Source organism: Ursus arctos, unplaced genomic scaffold, assembly GCF_023065955.2.
Source record: "Ursus arctos isolate Adak ecotype North America unplaced genomic scaffold, UrsArc2.0 scaffold_6, whole genome shotgun sequence".
Lineage (NCBI taxonomy): Eukaryota > Metazoa > Chordata > Mammalia > Carnivora > Ursidae > Ursus > Ursus arctos.
Genome location: NW_026623078.1, coordinates 40,281,220 through 40,298,588, shown reverse-complemented (window position 1 = coordinate 40,298,588; position 17,369 = coordinate 40,281,220). Strand labels below are relative to the sequence as shown.

Sequence of the window (17,369 nt, the reverse complement as noted above, 5' to 3'; positions counted from 1 at the left end):
ATGGTCTTCAGGTGATTCCGTTCATCAAAACTGCTTACGTCTCTTTAGGCCTGCTTCATGCTCATTGAGACCAATATTTTCATTGAGGAAAATATTTTTTCCTTTTTCATTTACTGGGATACAATCATCTTTTGATTCATGTTTTTTAGAAATTAAGGGCATATATATATATATATTTTTAAGAAAGTTCAGCAAGGTTGCTGGATTCAAGACAAACTTTATTTTTTAAACAGGATTTTTTTTAAAGATTTTATTTATTTATCTGAGAGAGCTCAAGTAGAGGGAGTGGTAGGCAGAAGGAGAGGGAGAAGCAGGCTTCCCTCTGATCAGGGAACCCGATGTGGGGCTTGATCCCAGGACCCGGAGATCAACTGACTGAGCCACCCAGGCGCCCCCAAGGGCATACATACATATGTTTTGACATTTCAGTTGGATGGGGCTGTGGGACTCTTTTTAAAAATGGTAACTTCTGTATTTACCACAGGATAGGGCAAATACCCACTTGTTGGCTGTAATTGAAGAACTCCAGTAGAAAGTTTCATTATTTCTTTAAAATAGACAAAATTTAAAGCCCTTCAAGATACGCTAATACAGTCACAGTACTCGTGTGTGTGTGTGTGTGTGTGTGTGTGAACGTTCACTTGTAAAATGCCTAAAAGATAATTAAAAGCGGCCCATCTTAAATAAAGGTCCTTCATATAATCATTTCAGTTGTCTCTTTTCATATACTTTCATTGATTCCTCTTTGATGAATCTACAGAACCGAGGTCAGTGCTCCTTCATCTGTATTCCTTTGTGCTACTACAGGGCATCTTTAGAGGCACTACTTCCAATACTGATGAGACACAGTATTGTTGGTATGAAAAATTTGCCTGAAATTTTGATGATGATGTTGCTACTTAGAGCCTTCTAGCATCTAGAAAAATCCGAGTATCTGGAGAATCTAGATACTTGTTTTCTACTTTGTAATTTCTGTAGGGAGAAATTTCCAGAAATAGAACGATTTTGCTTACTTTGAGGAGTAGAGTATTTCTTTTTGTCCAGATATATCTTACATGGCTAAGAGTACACTTAGCAAGAAAAACTAGAAGACCAAAGGTTACTAACTTACGTCATATCAGTGATATTTTTTAAAATTCTAAGAGTTATGATTTTGTGCATATTCATTTTAGGCTTAATTTAGATTTTATTGTACAGTTGAATTAATATTTCAGTTCATCTTGGGGTATTCATTATTAAATTGAAAAGTAATTTACTTTAAAAGTTTAGTCCACTTTAACAATATGGTCTCTTTATGTCAGTAACATAGCTTATTTTTAAATATTTTCAGGAAAAGTACAGAGCATTAGCCAAGTAAAAAACCCACATAGCTGATTTGCAGATATGAGTGATCTACATGCTCCTAACCTAGTGCCTGTGTGTGTTTGTAGTATCAGAGTAAGTGCATTTGTTCCTTGTAAATTGCGCACTGTATGATTTTAGAAATTTCTGTTTAAGAATCAAGAAAAAAATACGTATTTAAAGCCTGGATATTATAGCTTATGGTACTATACTGTATAATAAAAAAATAGATAAGTGATTTAAGAAGTTAAGAAAGAATAGTACACCCAAAAAGGATTTAAACTATTTTAAATTATTCACTTAATTTCTATATTTTTCTTTTAATTACATGGGTGATTATATGTAGCATTCCTACATTATATTAAGGACAGTAATCTCTATCAGTCTTCTGAGAAAGTCTGAGAAAAATCAATGAATAGAATTAAATGTAACTTTGTTATTTACACATACCATGTATACATTCAAAATGCCAGATCAGTATATTTAATATTGTGTAAGTTTTCTGTCACAGCAGCTGTCACAAATTACCACAAACTCAGTAACTTTAAACAGCATAAATTTATTACCTTACAGTTCTATAGTTCAGAAGTCCAAAGTGGGTCCCACTGGATTAAAATCAACAAGTTGGGAAGGCTGTGTTCCACTCTTTAGGGGAGAATCTCTTTCCTTGTTTTCAGTTTCTAAAGGTTTTCCACATTCCTTGGCTAAAGACCCCTTTCCTCCATATTCCAGGGTAGTAATCATTTCACTCTGGCCTTGTTTTCATTGTTATACCTCCTCTGACTTTCTTCTTCTGCCTTCCTCTTCCACTTTGAAGGACTCTTGTGATTATATTGGGCCCCCTGGCTAATCCAGGATCATTTCCTGTTTTAAGGTTAGCTGATGAACAGCCTTAATTCTAGTTACAAACTTAATTCCCCTTTGCCATGTAATCTGTATGTTTTCACAGATTCTCGGGATTAAGATGTAGACATTTTTAGGGCCATTATTCTGCCTACCACAAATAATCTTCAGGTTGTTGGGACACGTGGCTGGCTCAGTTGGTGGCGACTCTTGATCTGGGTTGTAAGTTTGAGCCCCAGGTTGAGTGTAGAGATAACTTAAAAAAAATAAAATCTTAAAAAAAAAATCTTCGGGTTGTTATAACCTTAATTTGGAGAGTCAGCCACTGATAAAAATGTACAATAAAATGGAAGCAAACTTAAGAAAATCAACCAACCATATGAATATTGAACTATGGCACCAACCACACTGAAGTAGGATTAAAGAAGAATTTGCTCTTGTCGTTTAATTTTTCCAAAGCTAATTTTTAAATTACATTATGATGTTAACTTAGTAAAAAATACTTTACATAGTTCTGTCAAATTCAGGAGATTTTTTTTTCTGGTCTAGGTTTTAATTTTTCAAAAACTAAAAATTCAACCTCAAATACACTATTATCAATTAAAGTGTACTAAGGTAAATAATAAACTTAATTGAATATATTGAAATGTTGGCTTATATGTAATATAAGTACTAAGTAATACAGTACCCTTACAGAAGACAAATATGTATGTTCCTTATTGTAATAATTGGAATATCCTGAAATTCAAGCTTACTGTTTTTTTTTCAGGAACTAGTCAACTTTTTTTAGAGCATTACATTGTCTATAAGGTTTATATATTTTGTAGTAATGTTAATTACAAGTTATTGAGTTCGTTGGAGTAGGGGGAGAGGGGAGAAGCTGAGCAGGGAGCCCGACCGGGACATGAGACCTGATCCCAGGACCCTGAGATCATGACCTGAGCCAAAGGCAGCCACTTAACCGACTGAGCCACCCAGGCACACCTTGATGACAAATGTGACTCTTTCATAACAGTGTCTGTATAAGTTAGGTCGTAAATAGAATCTAGTGAAACAGTGTGGTGCAATCCATGCAAATTAATAATTTTCAGTGCTGGAAGTGGATGTTCTGTCATTTTCTGCCGTGGATGGCACTTCGCTACAATAACAAAGTGTGTGTGTGTGTGTGTGTGTGTGTGTGTGTGTGTGTGTGTGGAGGGTAAGGGTACCATAAATTCCTCACTGGAAATTGCTTTCTTCATTTTCAAAAATGTATCATATTTCATTAGTTCCACAATAAATTTTCTATTTTTTTTTAATTTCTCTGGTTTCAATAAATCACTTACTGTGATAGCTTCATCCTTATCTCTACTACACTTACATCTAGAGTCTTCAGATTTTCTGATCCTTCTTTGTAGGTGATTTTTATATGTAATTTCTTTTGCTTGTATTTGAAAATGTTTGTTTCTTAGAATTGTTGTCATTTGTCTTGGGAAGACCTACTTTATTGTGTCTTTTTTTCATTTTTAGTCTTCAGAGTTGAAGAAATTCTCGAACAAGCAGACTACCTATATGAGAGTGGAGAAACAGAAAAACTTTATCAGTTGCTGACCCAGTACAAGGAAAGGTAGGCAACGTATGATAAGCCTGCTTTCAACATTTTTGTTATTTAACAATTAAAATGATTCTTGGTGCTTGAAATTTTCATAATTAAGTTTTTACTGCAAAACAATATTTTTTAGAGTTTAATTTATAGTATGTTTCTTACAGTAAATGATTCACAGGTGCTACATGTATCTCATTGATTTAGAAAAGATGATTCTCCTTACTCATTCTAGTAGAATATTGAAGTATTTTTTCCATTTTGTTATTTTGCTTCAGATCATAGGAGCTAGTTGTTGAATATATGGTTATCTATATTGTGTATTTCTCATTTTTTAAAGAATTTCTTATTGACATAAGATGTAAATGAATTAGGATGTTTGTATGGCATCACTGAATAGTATCTGTGTATCACTTTAGAAGCAGTTTTTTAGAGAAACTAAAAATACCTCCTTTTTCTATTTTTAGTACTAGATTTCATGTTTAGTCCAGAGTATCAGTGTGCAGTCAGTTTTGGGGAGGATGCAGGTGGAAGGAGATTCGGCCCTATAAAGTAGGTTTAATAGGGCTAATTTGGCATTTCCAGATCACGAATCTACCTATTTCTAAACTAAAAATATTGAGTCATTTTCAGCTACCTTTCTTAGATTCCTAAGACCAGTTCTGTCTTCATGACCCATCGATTTTACTTCCTAAATACCTGTAGAATCCACTCTTTCTTTCCCATTTTTCCCTTAATTACTTGTAATGTCATGTTTGGCATTTTATAGTCATTTCAGTAATTACTTGAAAAGTAAGCTGTAAGATAGTTACTCCATCTTTATTTAATTATAAATATACTATTGCTACCTTTAGTTTCAAAATTTTATGTGAATACCGTTTTTTGTTAAATATATAATGGGCTTAAAGGCAAACGTTTAATAAAAAGGATAAAAGGGAGTTTTGATGTTTTTTATTTTATTTTATTTTTATTTATTTATTTTTTTAAAGATTTTATTTATTTATTCGACAGAGATAGAGACAGCCAGCGAGAGAGGGAACACAAGCAGGGGGAGTGGGAGAGGAAGAAGCAGGCTCATAGAGGAAGAGCCTGATGTGGGGCTCGATCCCACAACGCCGGGATCACGCCCTGAGCCAAAGGCAGACGCTTAATGACTGAGCCACTTAGGCGCCCCTATTTATTTATTTTTTAAAAGGTTTTATTTATTTATTCATTTGAGAGAGAGCAAGAGTGAGAGAGCACGAGCAGCGGTTGGGGAGCAGCAGCAGGAGAGGGAGAAGCAGGTTCCCCACTGAGCAGGGAGCTCAATGCTGGGCTCCATCCCAGAACCCTGGGATCATGACCTGAGCTGAAGCAGACATTTAACTGACTGAGCCACCCAGGTACCCCAGGAAGTTAGTATTTTAGATAACATAGGAGAGTTAATATTTATGTATAATATTGGATATTTTGTAGAAAATTTTAGCAAATAAAGTTATGTGAAAATATGGCATTGTGAATAATGGCTTTTGATACTGCTATATCTTCGCTGACCTGGAAGACCATATGTATTCATTAGTGATGTGACCTTTAACAGTTGTTAAATGTGAGCTTAAATGGTTATTTTAATTTCAAATTAGTGAAGATGCAGAGTTACTGTGGCGACTGGCACGGGCATCACGTGATACAGCTCAGCTTAGCGGGACCTCAGAAGAAGAGAAAAAACTCTTGGTCTATGAAGCCCTAGAGTATGCGAGAAGAGCACTAGAAAAAAATGAATCCAGTTTTGCAGCTCATAAGGTGAGGTGCTTAAAGTAATGAAACTGTTACCATGTGAGAGGTACATTGCTCTATATTTGTTTATTATTCCTAATTTACAGAGAAAAGAAAATTTGTCTATTTTAAAGAAATAAGATTTATTTTTGTAACATTTTTTCAAAAAGATGTTTTTTTCTTTGCGTTCTTGAACATTTTTTCTAACTTTTTTAGTGTGTCGATAAATTACTTTTGTGATTTTTAAACAAAAGTGTTAGTTGTTTCATGAATTGCTTGTATCTTTATTCCTAGTAGTATAAGCACTTGACAGATGTTTACTCATTTTCCTCACATTATATTTCTGTTTTATGAAAGGGTGAGAATAGAGCAGCTGGACAGCTAAGACCTAGTACACTTTCACATGTAACTCTGCTAGTTCCTGAATTTCCTAACTGGTTTAGAATGATGTTTTTCAGTTGGCACTGTGGGGACACATGGGAACATCATTGGTATTTTGGAATAGGACATCACTTCATGATGTTGGACTCTCCTCAGTAGATCTGCCAAGTCATTGTGACAACCAAATTCCATCACCACCTATTTCCAAATGTTCCCTTTAGGGGCTAATCTCCCTTAACACCCCACTAATATTGGTTTATATTAAAAATAAAACTGATATGGATTCCTTAAATTTGTTGAGATTTGTTTTATGGCCCAGAATATGGTCCATCTTTGTAAATGTTCTTTGTGCACATGAAAAGAATGTTTATTCAGCTATTGTTGGGAGTATTTTATAAATGTCATTCAGGTCAGGTTGGTTGATAGTGTTCAAGTTTTTTGTATCCTTACTGATTTTATATCTACTTGTTCTATAAATTATTGAGAGAGGCATGTTGAAATGTCCAAGTACAATTGTAGGTTTGTCTGTTTCTTTGCAATTTTATTACTTTTTGCAGCATATATTTTAAAGTTTCTGTTAGGAATATAAACATTTAGGATTATTATATTTTCTTGATGCATTAACCTCTTTATCACTCTAAAATGATCCCCTTTATTTTTGAAATACTCTTGGTTTTATCATCCACTTTGTCCGATATTAACATAGCAGCTCTTGTTTTCTTTTGATTAATGTTAGCATGTTATATTCTCTGTTCTTTTACTTATAACAGTGTCTTTATATTTAACATGTACTTGTAAACAGGTGATTAAGTCTTGCTTTTATTTTTACTTATATATTTCACATTACGTAAAATTCATCATTGTAATACATATACCTCAGTGGTTTTTCGTATTTTCTCTGTGTTGTGCAGCCATCAGCACTAATTCCAGAATATTTCTGTTACCCCCAAAACAAACCCTAAACCTACCAGTTAATCCCACTTCTCCCCTGCACCTGTCCCCTGGCAAGAAGTAATCTACTTTCTGTTTCAATGAATTTTCCTATTCTAGACATTTCATATAAATGGAATTACAGTAGCTGGCCTTTATGTGTCTGGCTTCTTTCCCTTTGCATAATATTTTCAAGGTTCATCCATATTGAGTATGTGACAGTACTTCATTTTTTTATGACTGAATAATATTCCATTTTATGGATATACGAGTTCTGTTTATCAACTGGTGAACATTTGGGATGTTTCCACTTCTTGGCTGTTATGAATAAGACTGCTGTATACAATTGTGTACAAGTTTTTGTGTGAACATTTGCTTTTACTTCTTTTTTTTTCTTATGGAGGTAAATTCACACAGCATAAAAATCACCCATTTTATAAGTGCACAGTACGGTGGCATTTCATACATTTATAGTGTTGTACAACCATTACCTCTAGCTCCAGAATATTTTTGTCACCCCAGAAGGAAACCCCATTAAGTCCAATTAAGTAGTCACTCTCTATTCCCTCTTATTCCCCTAACAGCTGCTAAACTGCTTGCCGTGTCTATGGCTATACCTACTCAGGATATTTCATAGAAGTGTAATCATACAGTGTGGGATCATTTGTGTTTGACATCTTTTACTTACCATGTTTTTGAGGTCCATCCATATTGTAGCATGCCTCAGTATTGAATATTTGTTTTTATGGATGGATAACATTCTGTTGTATGGATACATCATGTTTTGTTTACCCATTGATTAGTTGATGGACATTTGGGTTATTTCCACACTTTTGGCTATTGTTTATAGTGTAAATAACATTCATGTAACATTCATGTACAAGTATTTTTTTAAATACCTGTTTTCAGTTCTTTTGAGTATATATCAAGGAATGGACTTTGCTGGGTCATATGTGATTCTATGTAATTCTTTTTTTTTTTTTTTTTTTTTTTTAGGATTTATTTTGTGGGGTAGAGAACTCAGAGAGAGCGAGCAGACTCCCTGCTGAATGTGCAGGGAGCTTGATGTGGGGTTCGATCTCACCATCCTGAGATCATGACCCGAGCTGAAGGCAGACACTTAACCAACTGAGCCACCCAGGCGCCCCAGTGTAATTCTTTTGGAAGAACTGTCAAATTCTTCATCGAAGCAGCTATATCATTTCATATTGCTACTAGCAATGTGAGGGTTCCATACCACATCCTTGCTAACACTTGTAATTGTCCATTAAAAAAGATTAAATCTAGTGGGTGTGAAGTGGTGTCTTATGGTTTTGATGGACATTTTCCTAATGAATAATGATACTGAGCATCTTTTCATATGCTTATTGGACATTGTGTATCTTCTTTGGAGAAATGTCTATTCAAATTCTTTGCCCATTTTTCAACTAGGTTTGTCTTTTTATTGTTGAGTTTTAAGAATATTTTCTGGTTATTAGTCTCTTGTTAGAAACATGATTTGCAAATATTTTCTCCCATTCTATGGATTGTCCTTTTACTTTCTTGATGATGAGCTTTGATGTACAAGTTTTTAATTTTGAGGAAGTCCAGTTTAGTTTTCTTTGATTGCTTGTGCTTTTGGTGTCATATCTAAAAAACAGATTTTCATCTATGTTTGTTTCTAAGAGTTTTATATTTTTTATCTCTTACGTTTAGGTCTTCGATCCTTAAAAGAGTTAGCTTTTATACATGGTTGAGATAGGAGTTCAAAGTCATTTTTTTGCATGTTGAGGTAGAAGTTCAAATTCCGTTTTTTGCATGTAAATATCTAGTTGTCCCAGCACCCTTTGTTGAAAAGACTGTTCTTTCTCCATTTTCATCTTTGATCAAAATCAGTTGAACATAAATGTATAAGTTTATTTTTGAAATCTCAATTCTATTTTATTGGTCTAAGTGTAGACCTGTAGGTCTTTGTGCCAGTATCACAATGTCTTGATTACTATATCTTTGTGGTAAGTTCTGAAATAAGGAACTGTGAGTCTTCTAGGTGTTTTTTTTCAAGACTGTTTTGACCATTCTGAGTTCCCTCAATTTCCATACATATTTTAGGATCAGCTTGTAAATTTCTGCAAAGAAGCCAGTTGGATTTTTGATAGGGATTACCTTGAATCTGTAGGTTAGTTTGGGGAGTATTGCTATCTTAACAGCATTATGTCTTCCAATCCACAGATGTGTGTTGTCCATTTATTTAGATCTTTTTCTTCTTTCAACAGTGTTTTGTAATTTCAGTCTTCAAGTCTTGTACTTCTTTGGTTAAACTTATTCTTTAAGTATCTTATTCTTTTTGATGCTATTGGAATTCTTAATCTCATTTTCAGATTGTTCATTGCTACTGTATAGGAGTGCAACTAATATTTGTATATTAATTTTATATCCTGTAGCTTTGCTGAACTCATTTATTGGTTCTGCTAGTTGTTATGTAGATTATTTAGTTTTTTTCTATATTATGAACATGTCTATAAATAAACTATCCATACATAGTTTTACTTTTTCTTTTTCAATCTGTTCACCTATTATTTCTTTATCTTGCTCAATTTCCGTGGCTAGAATGTCAGTACAGCGTTGAGTAGAAGTGGCAAGAGTGGATATCTTTGTCTTGTTCCTGATTATAGGAGGGTAGCTATAGGCTTTCACCTTTTACTATGATGTTAGCTGTGGGTTTTCCGTAAATGCTTTTTATCAGATTGAGAAAGTTCCCTTCCATTCCTAGTTGTTGAGTGTATTTATCATGAAAGGGTGTTGGATTTTGTCAGATGCTTTTTTTCTGTGTTTGTTGAGATGATCATGTTGGCCCCCCCCCTTCATTCTATTAATGTGGTATCTTACATTAATTGCTTTTCATATGGTGAACCAACCTTGTATTTTGGGATAAATCCCGCTTGGTCTCGTTGTGTAATCCTTTTCAATTCAGCTTGCCATTATTTTGTTGAGGAATTTTACATCATAAGAGACACTACTCTTTAGTTCTCTTTTTTCTTTTTCTCTGATTTTATTGAGAAAGAATTGATATAACATTGTTGTGTAAGTTTAAGGCATACAGCATGATGATTTGGTTTGCACATATTGTGAAATGATTGCCACAATAGGTTCAGCTGATATCTATCTTCTAACATAGATGCAGTAAAAAGGAAAGAGAAAAAAAAATTTTTTTCCTCGTGATGAGAACTCTAGGGTTTATTCTCTTACAAACTTTTTTTACATAGCATACATCAGTATTAGCTGTAGTCTTCACCTTGTACATTACATCCATAATACAGTTCACCCTTGAACAAGATGGGGAGAAGGGTGCTGATTCCTGTGCAGTTGAAAATCTGCATATAACTTTTGACTCCCCAAAAACGCAACTACTAATAATCTGTTAACAGGAAGCTTTAATGATAACATGAAATAATCAGTACATGTTTTGTATGTTGTATGTCTCACATACTGTATTTTTACAATAAAGTAAGTTACAAAAAAATAGAATATTCCAAAAAAAATGATAAGGAAAATAAATTTACAGTACTGTATTTCTCAAAGGATATCTGTGTATAAGTGGATCTGCATAGTTTAAATTTGTGTTGTTCAACTGTATTTGTCTTATAACTGGGAGTTTGGTACCTCTTGACCACCTTCCTCCAACGCCCCCTCCCCTGCCTCTCTGCCTCTGGTAACCACAAATCTTATGATTTTTTTTTTTTTTTTTTAAGATTCTATATGTAAGTGAGATCATACAGTATTTTTATTTCACTTAGCATAATGCCTTCAGAGTCCATCCATGTTATTGCAAATGGCAGGATTGCCTTGTTTTTTATGGTTGAATAATATTTCAGTGTGTGTGTGTGTGTGTGTGTGTGTACACACAACTAATTTATCTGTCATCTGTTTATCTGTACTTAGGTTTCCATTTTGGCTATTGCAAATGTTGCTATGAACATGGAGGTGTAGGTATTTTTTCAAGTAGGTTTTGGGTTTTTTTTTGGATAAATTCTCAAGTGGAATTGCTGGATCATATGGTAATTATATTTTTAATTTTTTGAGGATTGGCTATACCAATCGGTATTAGCTATACCAATTTAGAATCCCAACAGTGCATAAGGATTCCCTTTTCTCCACATCCATGCCAGCATTTACCTCTTTTTGATGATGGATATTTTAGCAGGTGTGAGGTGATAACCTCATTGCTGCTTTAATTTGCATTTCCTTAATGACTTGATGTTGAGCATCTTCTGTTGGCCTTTCCTGTATCTTCTTTGGAGAAATGTCTGTTTAGGTCCTCTGCCCATTTTTAAATTGTGTTATTTGGTGTTTTGCTATTGAATTATATGTAATTGTATGAATTATAATTCAGATATTAACCCTTTATTAGATATATTGTTTGCAAATATTTTCTCCATTCGGTAGGCCTTTTCATTTGTTGATGGTTTCTTTTCCTATGCTGAAGTTTTTTAGTTTGATATAGTCCCACTTGTTTATTTTTTATTTTGTTGCCCTGTGCTTTAGGTGTCATATCCAAAAAATCATTACCAAGACCCATGTCAAGAGACTTTATTCCTCTTTTCTTCTAGGAGTTTCATAGTTTCAGGTCTTACGTTTAAGCCTTTACCTCATTTTGAGTTAATTTTTGTGAGTGGTATAAAATGTGTCTAGTTTTATTCCTTTACATGTGAAAATCCAGTAATCCAGTGCCATTTTTGTAGTTTGTTGTTTCTCAATTGAATATTCCTAACTCCCTTGTCAAATATTGCTGACTACATATTCTTGAGTTTATTTCTGGGTTCTCAGTTCTGTTCCATTTGTCTATTTGTTTTTATGTCAGTACCATACCATTTTAATGACTGTAGCTTTATAGTTTAGCTGCTTCTTTTTCTCAGGATTTCTTTGGCTATTCTGGGTCTTTTGTGGTTCCCTCTAAGTTTTAGGTGTATTCTTTTCTACTTCTGTAAAAAATGCCATTGGTATCTTGATAGGGCATTGACTCTATAGATGGCTTTTGGTAGTATTGCTATTTTAACAGTATTCTTCCAGTGTGTGAACATGGGCTATCTTTTCCATTTATTTATATCTGATTTCTTTCACATGGGTTATCTTTCCATTTACTTATATCTGATTTCTTTCATCGTTATCTTGCAGTTTTCAGAGTAGAGATCTTTCATCTTCTTATATAAATTTATTCCTATTTGATTTTGATCCTCTTGTAAATGGAAACTGTTTTTCAGAAAATTTGTTGTTAGATTATAGAATTGTTACTGATATTTGCATGTTAAATTTATATCCTGCAGCTTGACTGAATTCATTGATTAGATCAAACAGCGCTTTTTTTTTTTAGTCTTTTGGACTTTCTATATATAAAATTATGTCATGTGCAAATAGAGACATTTTTACCTCTTCATTTCCAAATCTGATACCTTTTATTTTTTTTCCTTGCCTGATTGCTCTAGGTAGGACTTCAAGTCCTCTGTTGAATAGGAGTGGTAAGAGTGAGCAAGCACCATTGTCTTGTTCTTTTTTTTTTTTTTTTTTAAGATTTTATTTATTTATTTGAGAGAGAGAAAGTGAGCAGGCAGGAGCAGACAGTGGGGAGAGGCAGAGGGAGAAGCAGACTCCCAGCTGAGCAGAGAGGCCAACACAGGGCTCGATCCCAGGACCCTGAGATCGTGACCTGAGCGGAAGGCAGCTGCTTAACTGACTGAGCCACGCAGGTGCCCCACCCTTGTCTTGTTCTTGGTCTTAGAGGAAAATTTTCAACTTTCATCATTGAGTATGATGTTAGCTGTGGGTTAATCACATATGGTCTTTATTATGTGGAGATACATTCCTTCCATCTCTAACTCAGCTCATTGGGAGTTAATCATGAATGGATGTCAGGTTTTGTTATATGTTTTTTCTGTATCTATTAAAATGATCATATGATTCTTTTTTTCTATTAATGTGATGCATCACATGATTGATTCATGTATATTGAATTATTCTTGCTTTCCAGGGATAAATCCCACTTGATTGTGGTGAATGATCTTTTTAATGTTCTGCTGAATTCAGTTAGTATTTTATTGAGAATTTTTGCAACTATATTAGGTTTCTTTTATTGTGATGTTTTGTGATGGTTTTGATATCAGTAACACTGGTGTCACAGAATACTTAAGAAATGTTCATTGTTTTTCTATGTTTTGGAAGAGTTTAGAGAAGCTTGGTGTTAATTTTCTTTAAACATTTAGTAGAATTTGTCAGTGAAGTCATCTGATCCTGGTGTTGGCTTTGCTGGAAGTTCTTTTGCCCACTAACTCTGTAGTATTACTTATTATTCATTTGTCAGATTTTTTGTTTATTCTTAAGTCAATTGGATTGTTGTTTCTAGGAATTTTTCATGTTTTCTAGGTCGCTTAATCTGTTGCCGTACAATTGTTGCTACTATTACGTTATAATTGTTTTTATTCCTATCTTTATTACTGAGGTTAGTAGTAATATATGTCCTTTTTGAGTCTTGGTTTTAGTAATTTTTCTCTTTTTTTATGTTTAGCTAAAGGTTTATAAATTTTGTTGATCCTTTCAGAGAATTAATTTGGTTTTGATACTCTTCTCCATTTTTCCTGTATTTTATTTATTTCCACTCTGATCTATATTATTCCATTCCTTCTGCTTACTTTGGGCTAGTTTGCTCTTCTTTTCCTAGTTTCTCAAGGTGAAGTTATTGACTGATAACTTTAAGGTAGCCATTTATAGCCATAAGTTTCCTTCTGAATACAACTTTGCTGAATCCCATAAGTTTTATTATGTTGTGTTGTTTTTGTTCTTCTAAGGAATTTTTAAATTTTTCTTGTGATTTATTGGACTCATTGGTTATTTAGGAATGTGCTTTTTTTTTTTTTTTAAGATTTATTTATTTGAGAGGAAGAGTGTGAGTGAGTTGGGGAAGGGGCAAAGGGAGAGGGAAAGCGAGAGTCTTGAGCAGACTCCCCGCCGAGCACAGAGGGCTCGATCTCAGGACCCCAAGATCATGACCTGAGCTGAAACCAGGAGTTGGACACTTAACTAAGCTACCCTAGGAATGTGTTTTTTAATTTCCACATAATTGTGAATTATCCAGATTTCCTTCTTTTATTAAATATTTTCATTTCAGTATGGTCAGAGAACATACTCTGATTTCTTTTAAAATTTGAGACTTTTTTACAGCCTGATATATTGTCTGTCCTGGAAAATGTTCCATGTGAATTGAGAAGAATACATAGTCTGCTCTTGTTGGGTAGTGTTCTGTAGATGTGGGCTAGGTCTAATTGTGTTATAGTATTGTTTGAGTCTTCTATTTGCTGATTTTCTGGCTAGTTGTTCTACCTAGTCTTAGAAGTGGAGTATTGAAATCCCCAACTTTTATAGTTGAATAGTCTCTTTATACCGTCAAGTCTGTCAGTTTTTGTTTTATTTATTCTGGGGCTCTGTTGTTAGGTGTATATTTGTTTATAAGTGTTTTATGTTCTTGATACTGTTTTTCTTTGTCTCTCATATAATTTTGGTCTTAAAGTTTGTTTTGTCTATTCTTAGATCATTATCTAATTCTAAATAATATCTAATACCACTTCAGCTCTCTTGTGAGTATGGTTTGCATGATAAAACTTCCCTATTTTTACTTTAAATCTATATACCTCTGAATTTAATTGTATTGTAGATAGTATATGGTTGAGTCATGTGTTTTAATACATTTTGCTAATTTTTGCCCTTTAATTGGAGAATTTAACCCATTCACATGTAATTGACAATAAGTTCTTTCGCAATTTTGCTATTTGTTTTCGATCTTTTGTTTCTCAAGTCCTCCATTAGTGTCCTTTAGTATTAGGTTTATTTTGTTGTACCATTTTAATTCCCTTGTTTTTGTAGTAAATATTTTGAGTTATACTCTCATCTTAGTGGTTATCCCAAGGAATACCATTAACAGGTTCAGACTGGATGTCAACTTAATTTCAGTTGTATACCAGCTTTTCTCTTATGTATCTCTGTTCCCGTCCCCTTATTCTGACCAGATCAACTGGCATTTTGATCTTGGACTTCCCAGTCTCCAGAAATTGTGAGTAATTTCTCTTGTTTTAGCTACCACCCTAGTATTTTTGTTCTAGTAGCACAGGCAGACTAAGACAGATGTCCATGGTACTGATTTGGCTGTTAATCTTTTTGAGGACCCTTTGTACATGACAAGGCATTTTTTCCTGCTGCTTTCAAAATCATCTCTTTGTTTTTATCTTTGAGTTTGATAATGCTGTGTCTAGGTTGGATCTCTGAATTGATCTGACTTGGGGTTGTTTGTTTTCATCAAAGTAGAGAAGCCTTTGGCATTTATGTTTTCAAATATTCATTCTACCCCTTTCTCTCTTTTCTCCTCCTGGGACTCCTCTTATGTGTATTTTGGTAGGTCTCTGAGGCAGGTTCATTTTTCTTCATTCTTTTTACTTTCTGTTTCTCATACTGTGTAATATGAATTGACCTATTATCTTCAAGTTAGCTAATTCTTTCTTCTGCCTGTTCACATCCACCATTGGGCCCTCATTTCAATGTTGTGAATTTTTAATTTCATTTATTGCACTTTTCACCTCCAAAATAACTCTTTTCCATTTTATAATTTCTGTCTATTGATAATTCTCAATTTGATATGATACTGTTCTCATAGAATACTTCAGTTCTTTAGACATCATTTCCTTGTTGAACATACATAAAGTCTAGGATGCCCAACATCTGGGCTTCTTCATAGTTTCTATTGATTTTTTCCTTCTGTGTGTGGGTTATACTTTATTTTTTTGCATGCTTTATAATTTTTTTGTTGAAAACTGGACATGTTGACTATTACAATATGGTAAATCTGGAAATCAGATTCCCTCCTTTCCCAGAATTTGTTGTGGCTGCTTTTAGTATTTGTTATTTCTTTTTTCTTTTCCTTTTTTTTTAAGATTTTATTTTTAAGTAATCTCTACATCCAATATGGGGCTCAAACTCACAACCTTGAGATCAAGAGTCACATGCTCTACTGACTGAGCCAGCCACGCCCCCTCTCTTTAGTGGTTTTTCTGAATAAATTCTGTAAAGTCTGTATTCTTTGTTGTATATACCCACTGAAGTCTCTGTTTTGTTAGCTTAGTGGTCAGGTAATGATTGAACAGATATTTTCTAAAATGTCTGGAACCCAAATGTTTTCCAATCTTGGTCATAGGGCTCTGTGTATGTGTTGGGACATACCTTTAACAGTTAGCTGGGCAGTTTTAAACTGTACCTTAACTTTCACTTCCTGTTTGTGAAGAGCCTTATGGTCAACAGGTGGTAGGGCCTTCTCAGATCTTTCCTAAGCATGTGTGTCTTTTTTGGATTTTCAGGGATATTTTGGAGCTTCCCCCCGCCCCCCAAATGGTTTGCCATTTAATTCAGTAACAAAATAATTAACATTTCACTATGCTTTCAAAGCATGACATTTGAAGTCCATTTTATCTTCCTTTGACATATGCTTTGGTAATAAAAAATAAAATGTCATGGTACAGCAGTATGCGTGGCACTCAAAATTCTGTCAGGTTATAACCCTATCAGTGTGATTCACAGGGTATGGAGCAGCAGTGGGAATCAGTTAAAAAATCACATATGATCTCTCATCACAATTCAGCCCTGCATTGTTGAGCAAAAGCAGCCATAGTAAATGCATAAGTGATGAGCATGACTGTGTTCTAGTAAAGCTTTATTTGTGGGCACTGAAATTTGAATTGAACATAATTTTCATATGTCATAAAATATTCCTTTGGCTTTTCTTTACTGAAGCTTTTCAGAGCCCTTAGGGACATCTCTTTCCCTAACCTTTCTCTTTGCTCCCTGCACACTACCCTCCCCGCCCCGCCCCAAGGTCCTTTATCATGAGGACCATTTTATAATTTCTGTCTTTTCCAGTTAGGTGAAATATGTACAAGGTCAGTCTTGCAGGGAGCCACCAAACAGATCAGAACAAATAATTAATTATAGTTCTCCATGAATGAGATCTGTTCTGATCTGGTACCGGGAATGGAGGGCTGTTTTCACAGCTCCGGCTGAGACTGGGAGTGTGGGATGGGACTGGAATAAGATAGAACAGCACAAAGTTTACTGTTCTCACTAGGAATAATCTGTTGCTTTGAATAAGCATTCCCAGGTCACTGCAAGCCTTAGGTTAATTTTGGAGTTCAAAAAAAAACATTGATTCTAACAGTTGAGCGTTTTTATTTATTGCTTTGATGGAGGAGAGAATTCGGATTTCTTTACTTGGCTTTTTCACTTAGGTCACTCTCAGGCTGTCTTAATTTTAATCCAATTTGGCAATCTGCCTTTCATTTGGGGTGTTTGGACCATTTACATTTAATGTGATTAATGATATTTTTGGTTTTAAATTCCCTATCTTCCTATTTTCTGTTTGCTCATCTGTTCTCATTTTCTTCTTTTTCTGCCTTCTTTTGTATTGATCATTTTTTGGATTCCATTTTATTTGATTGACTTAATGACTATAATTGTATTATGTTGTTTTAGTGGT

General features: G+C 34.2%; 1 protein-coding gene across 4 annotated transcripts in view; it reads left to right on the top strand.

Moving 5' to 3' along the window:
* Positions 1 to 17,369, top strand: part of RMDN1 (regulator of microtubule dynamics 1) — a 48,119-nt gene that overhangs the window by 18,051 nt on the left and 12,699 nt on the right. For all 4 annotated transcript variants that reach the window (XR_008957762.1, XM_026495801.4, XM_026495802.4 and 1 more), the window contains exons 3-4: positions 3,694 to 3,790; positions 5,386 to 5,545. Coding sequence is in view for 3 of the 4 variants with exons in the window: in XM_026495801.4 (XP_026351586.1) it covers positions 3,694 to 3,790; positions 5,386 to 5,545 (257 nt within the window). In the remaining variant the exon portion in view is untranslated. The remainder of the gene's footprint in view (positions 1 to 3,693; positions 3,791 to 5,385; positions 5,546 to 17,369) is intronic.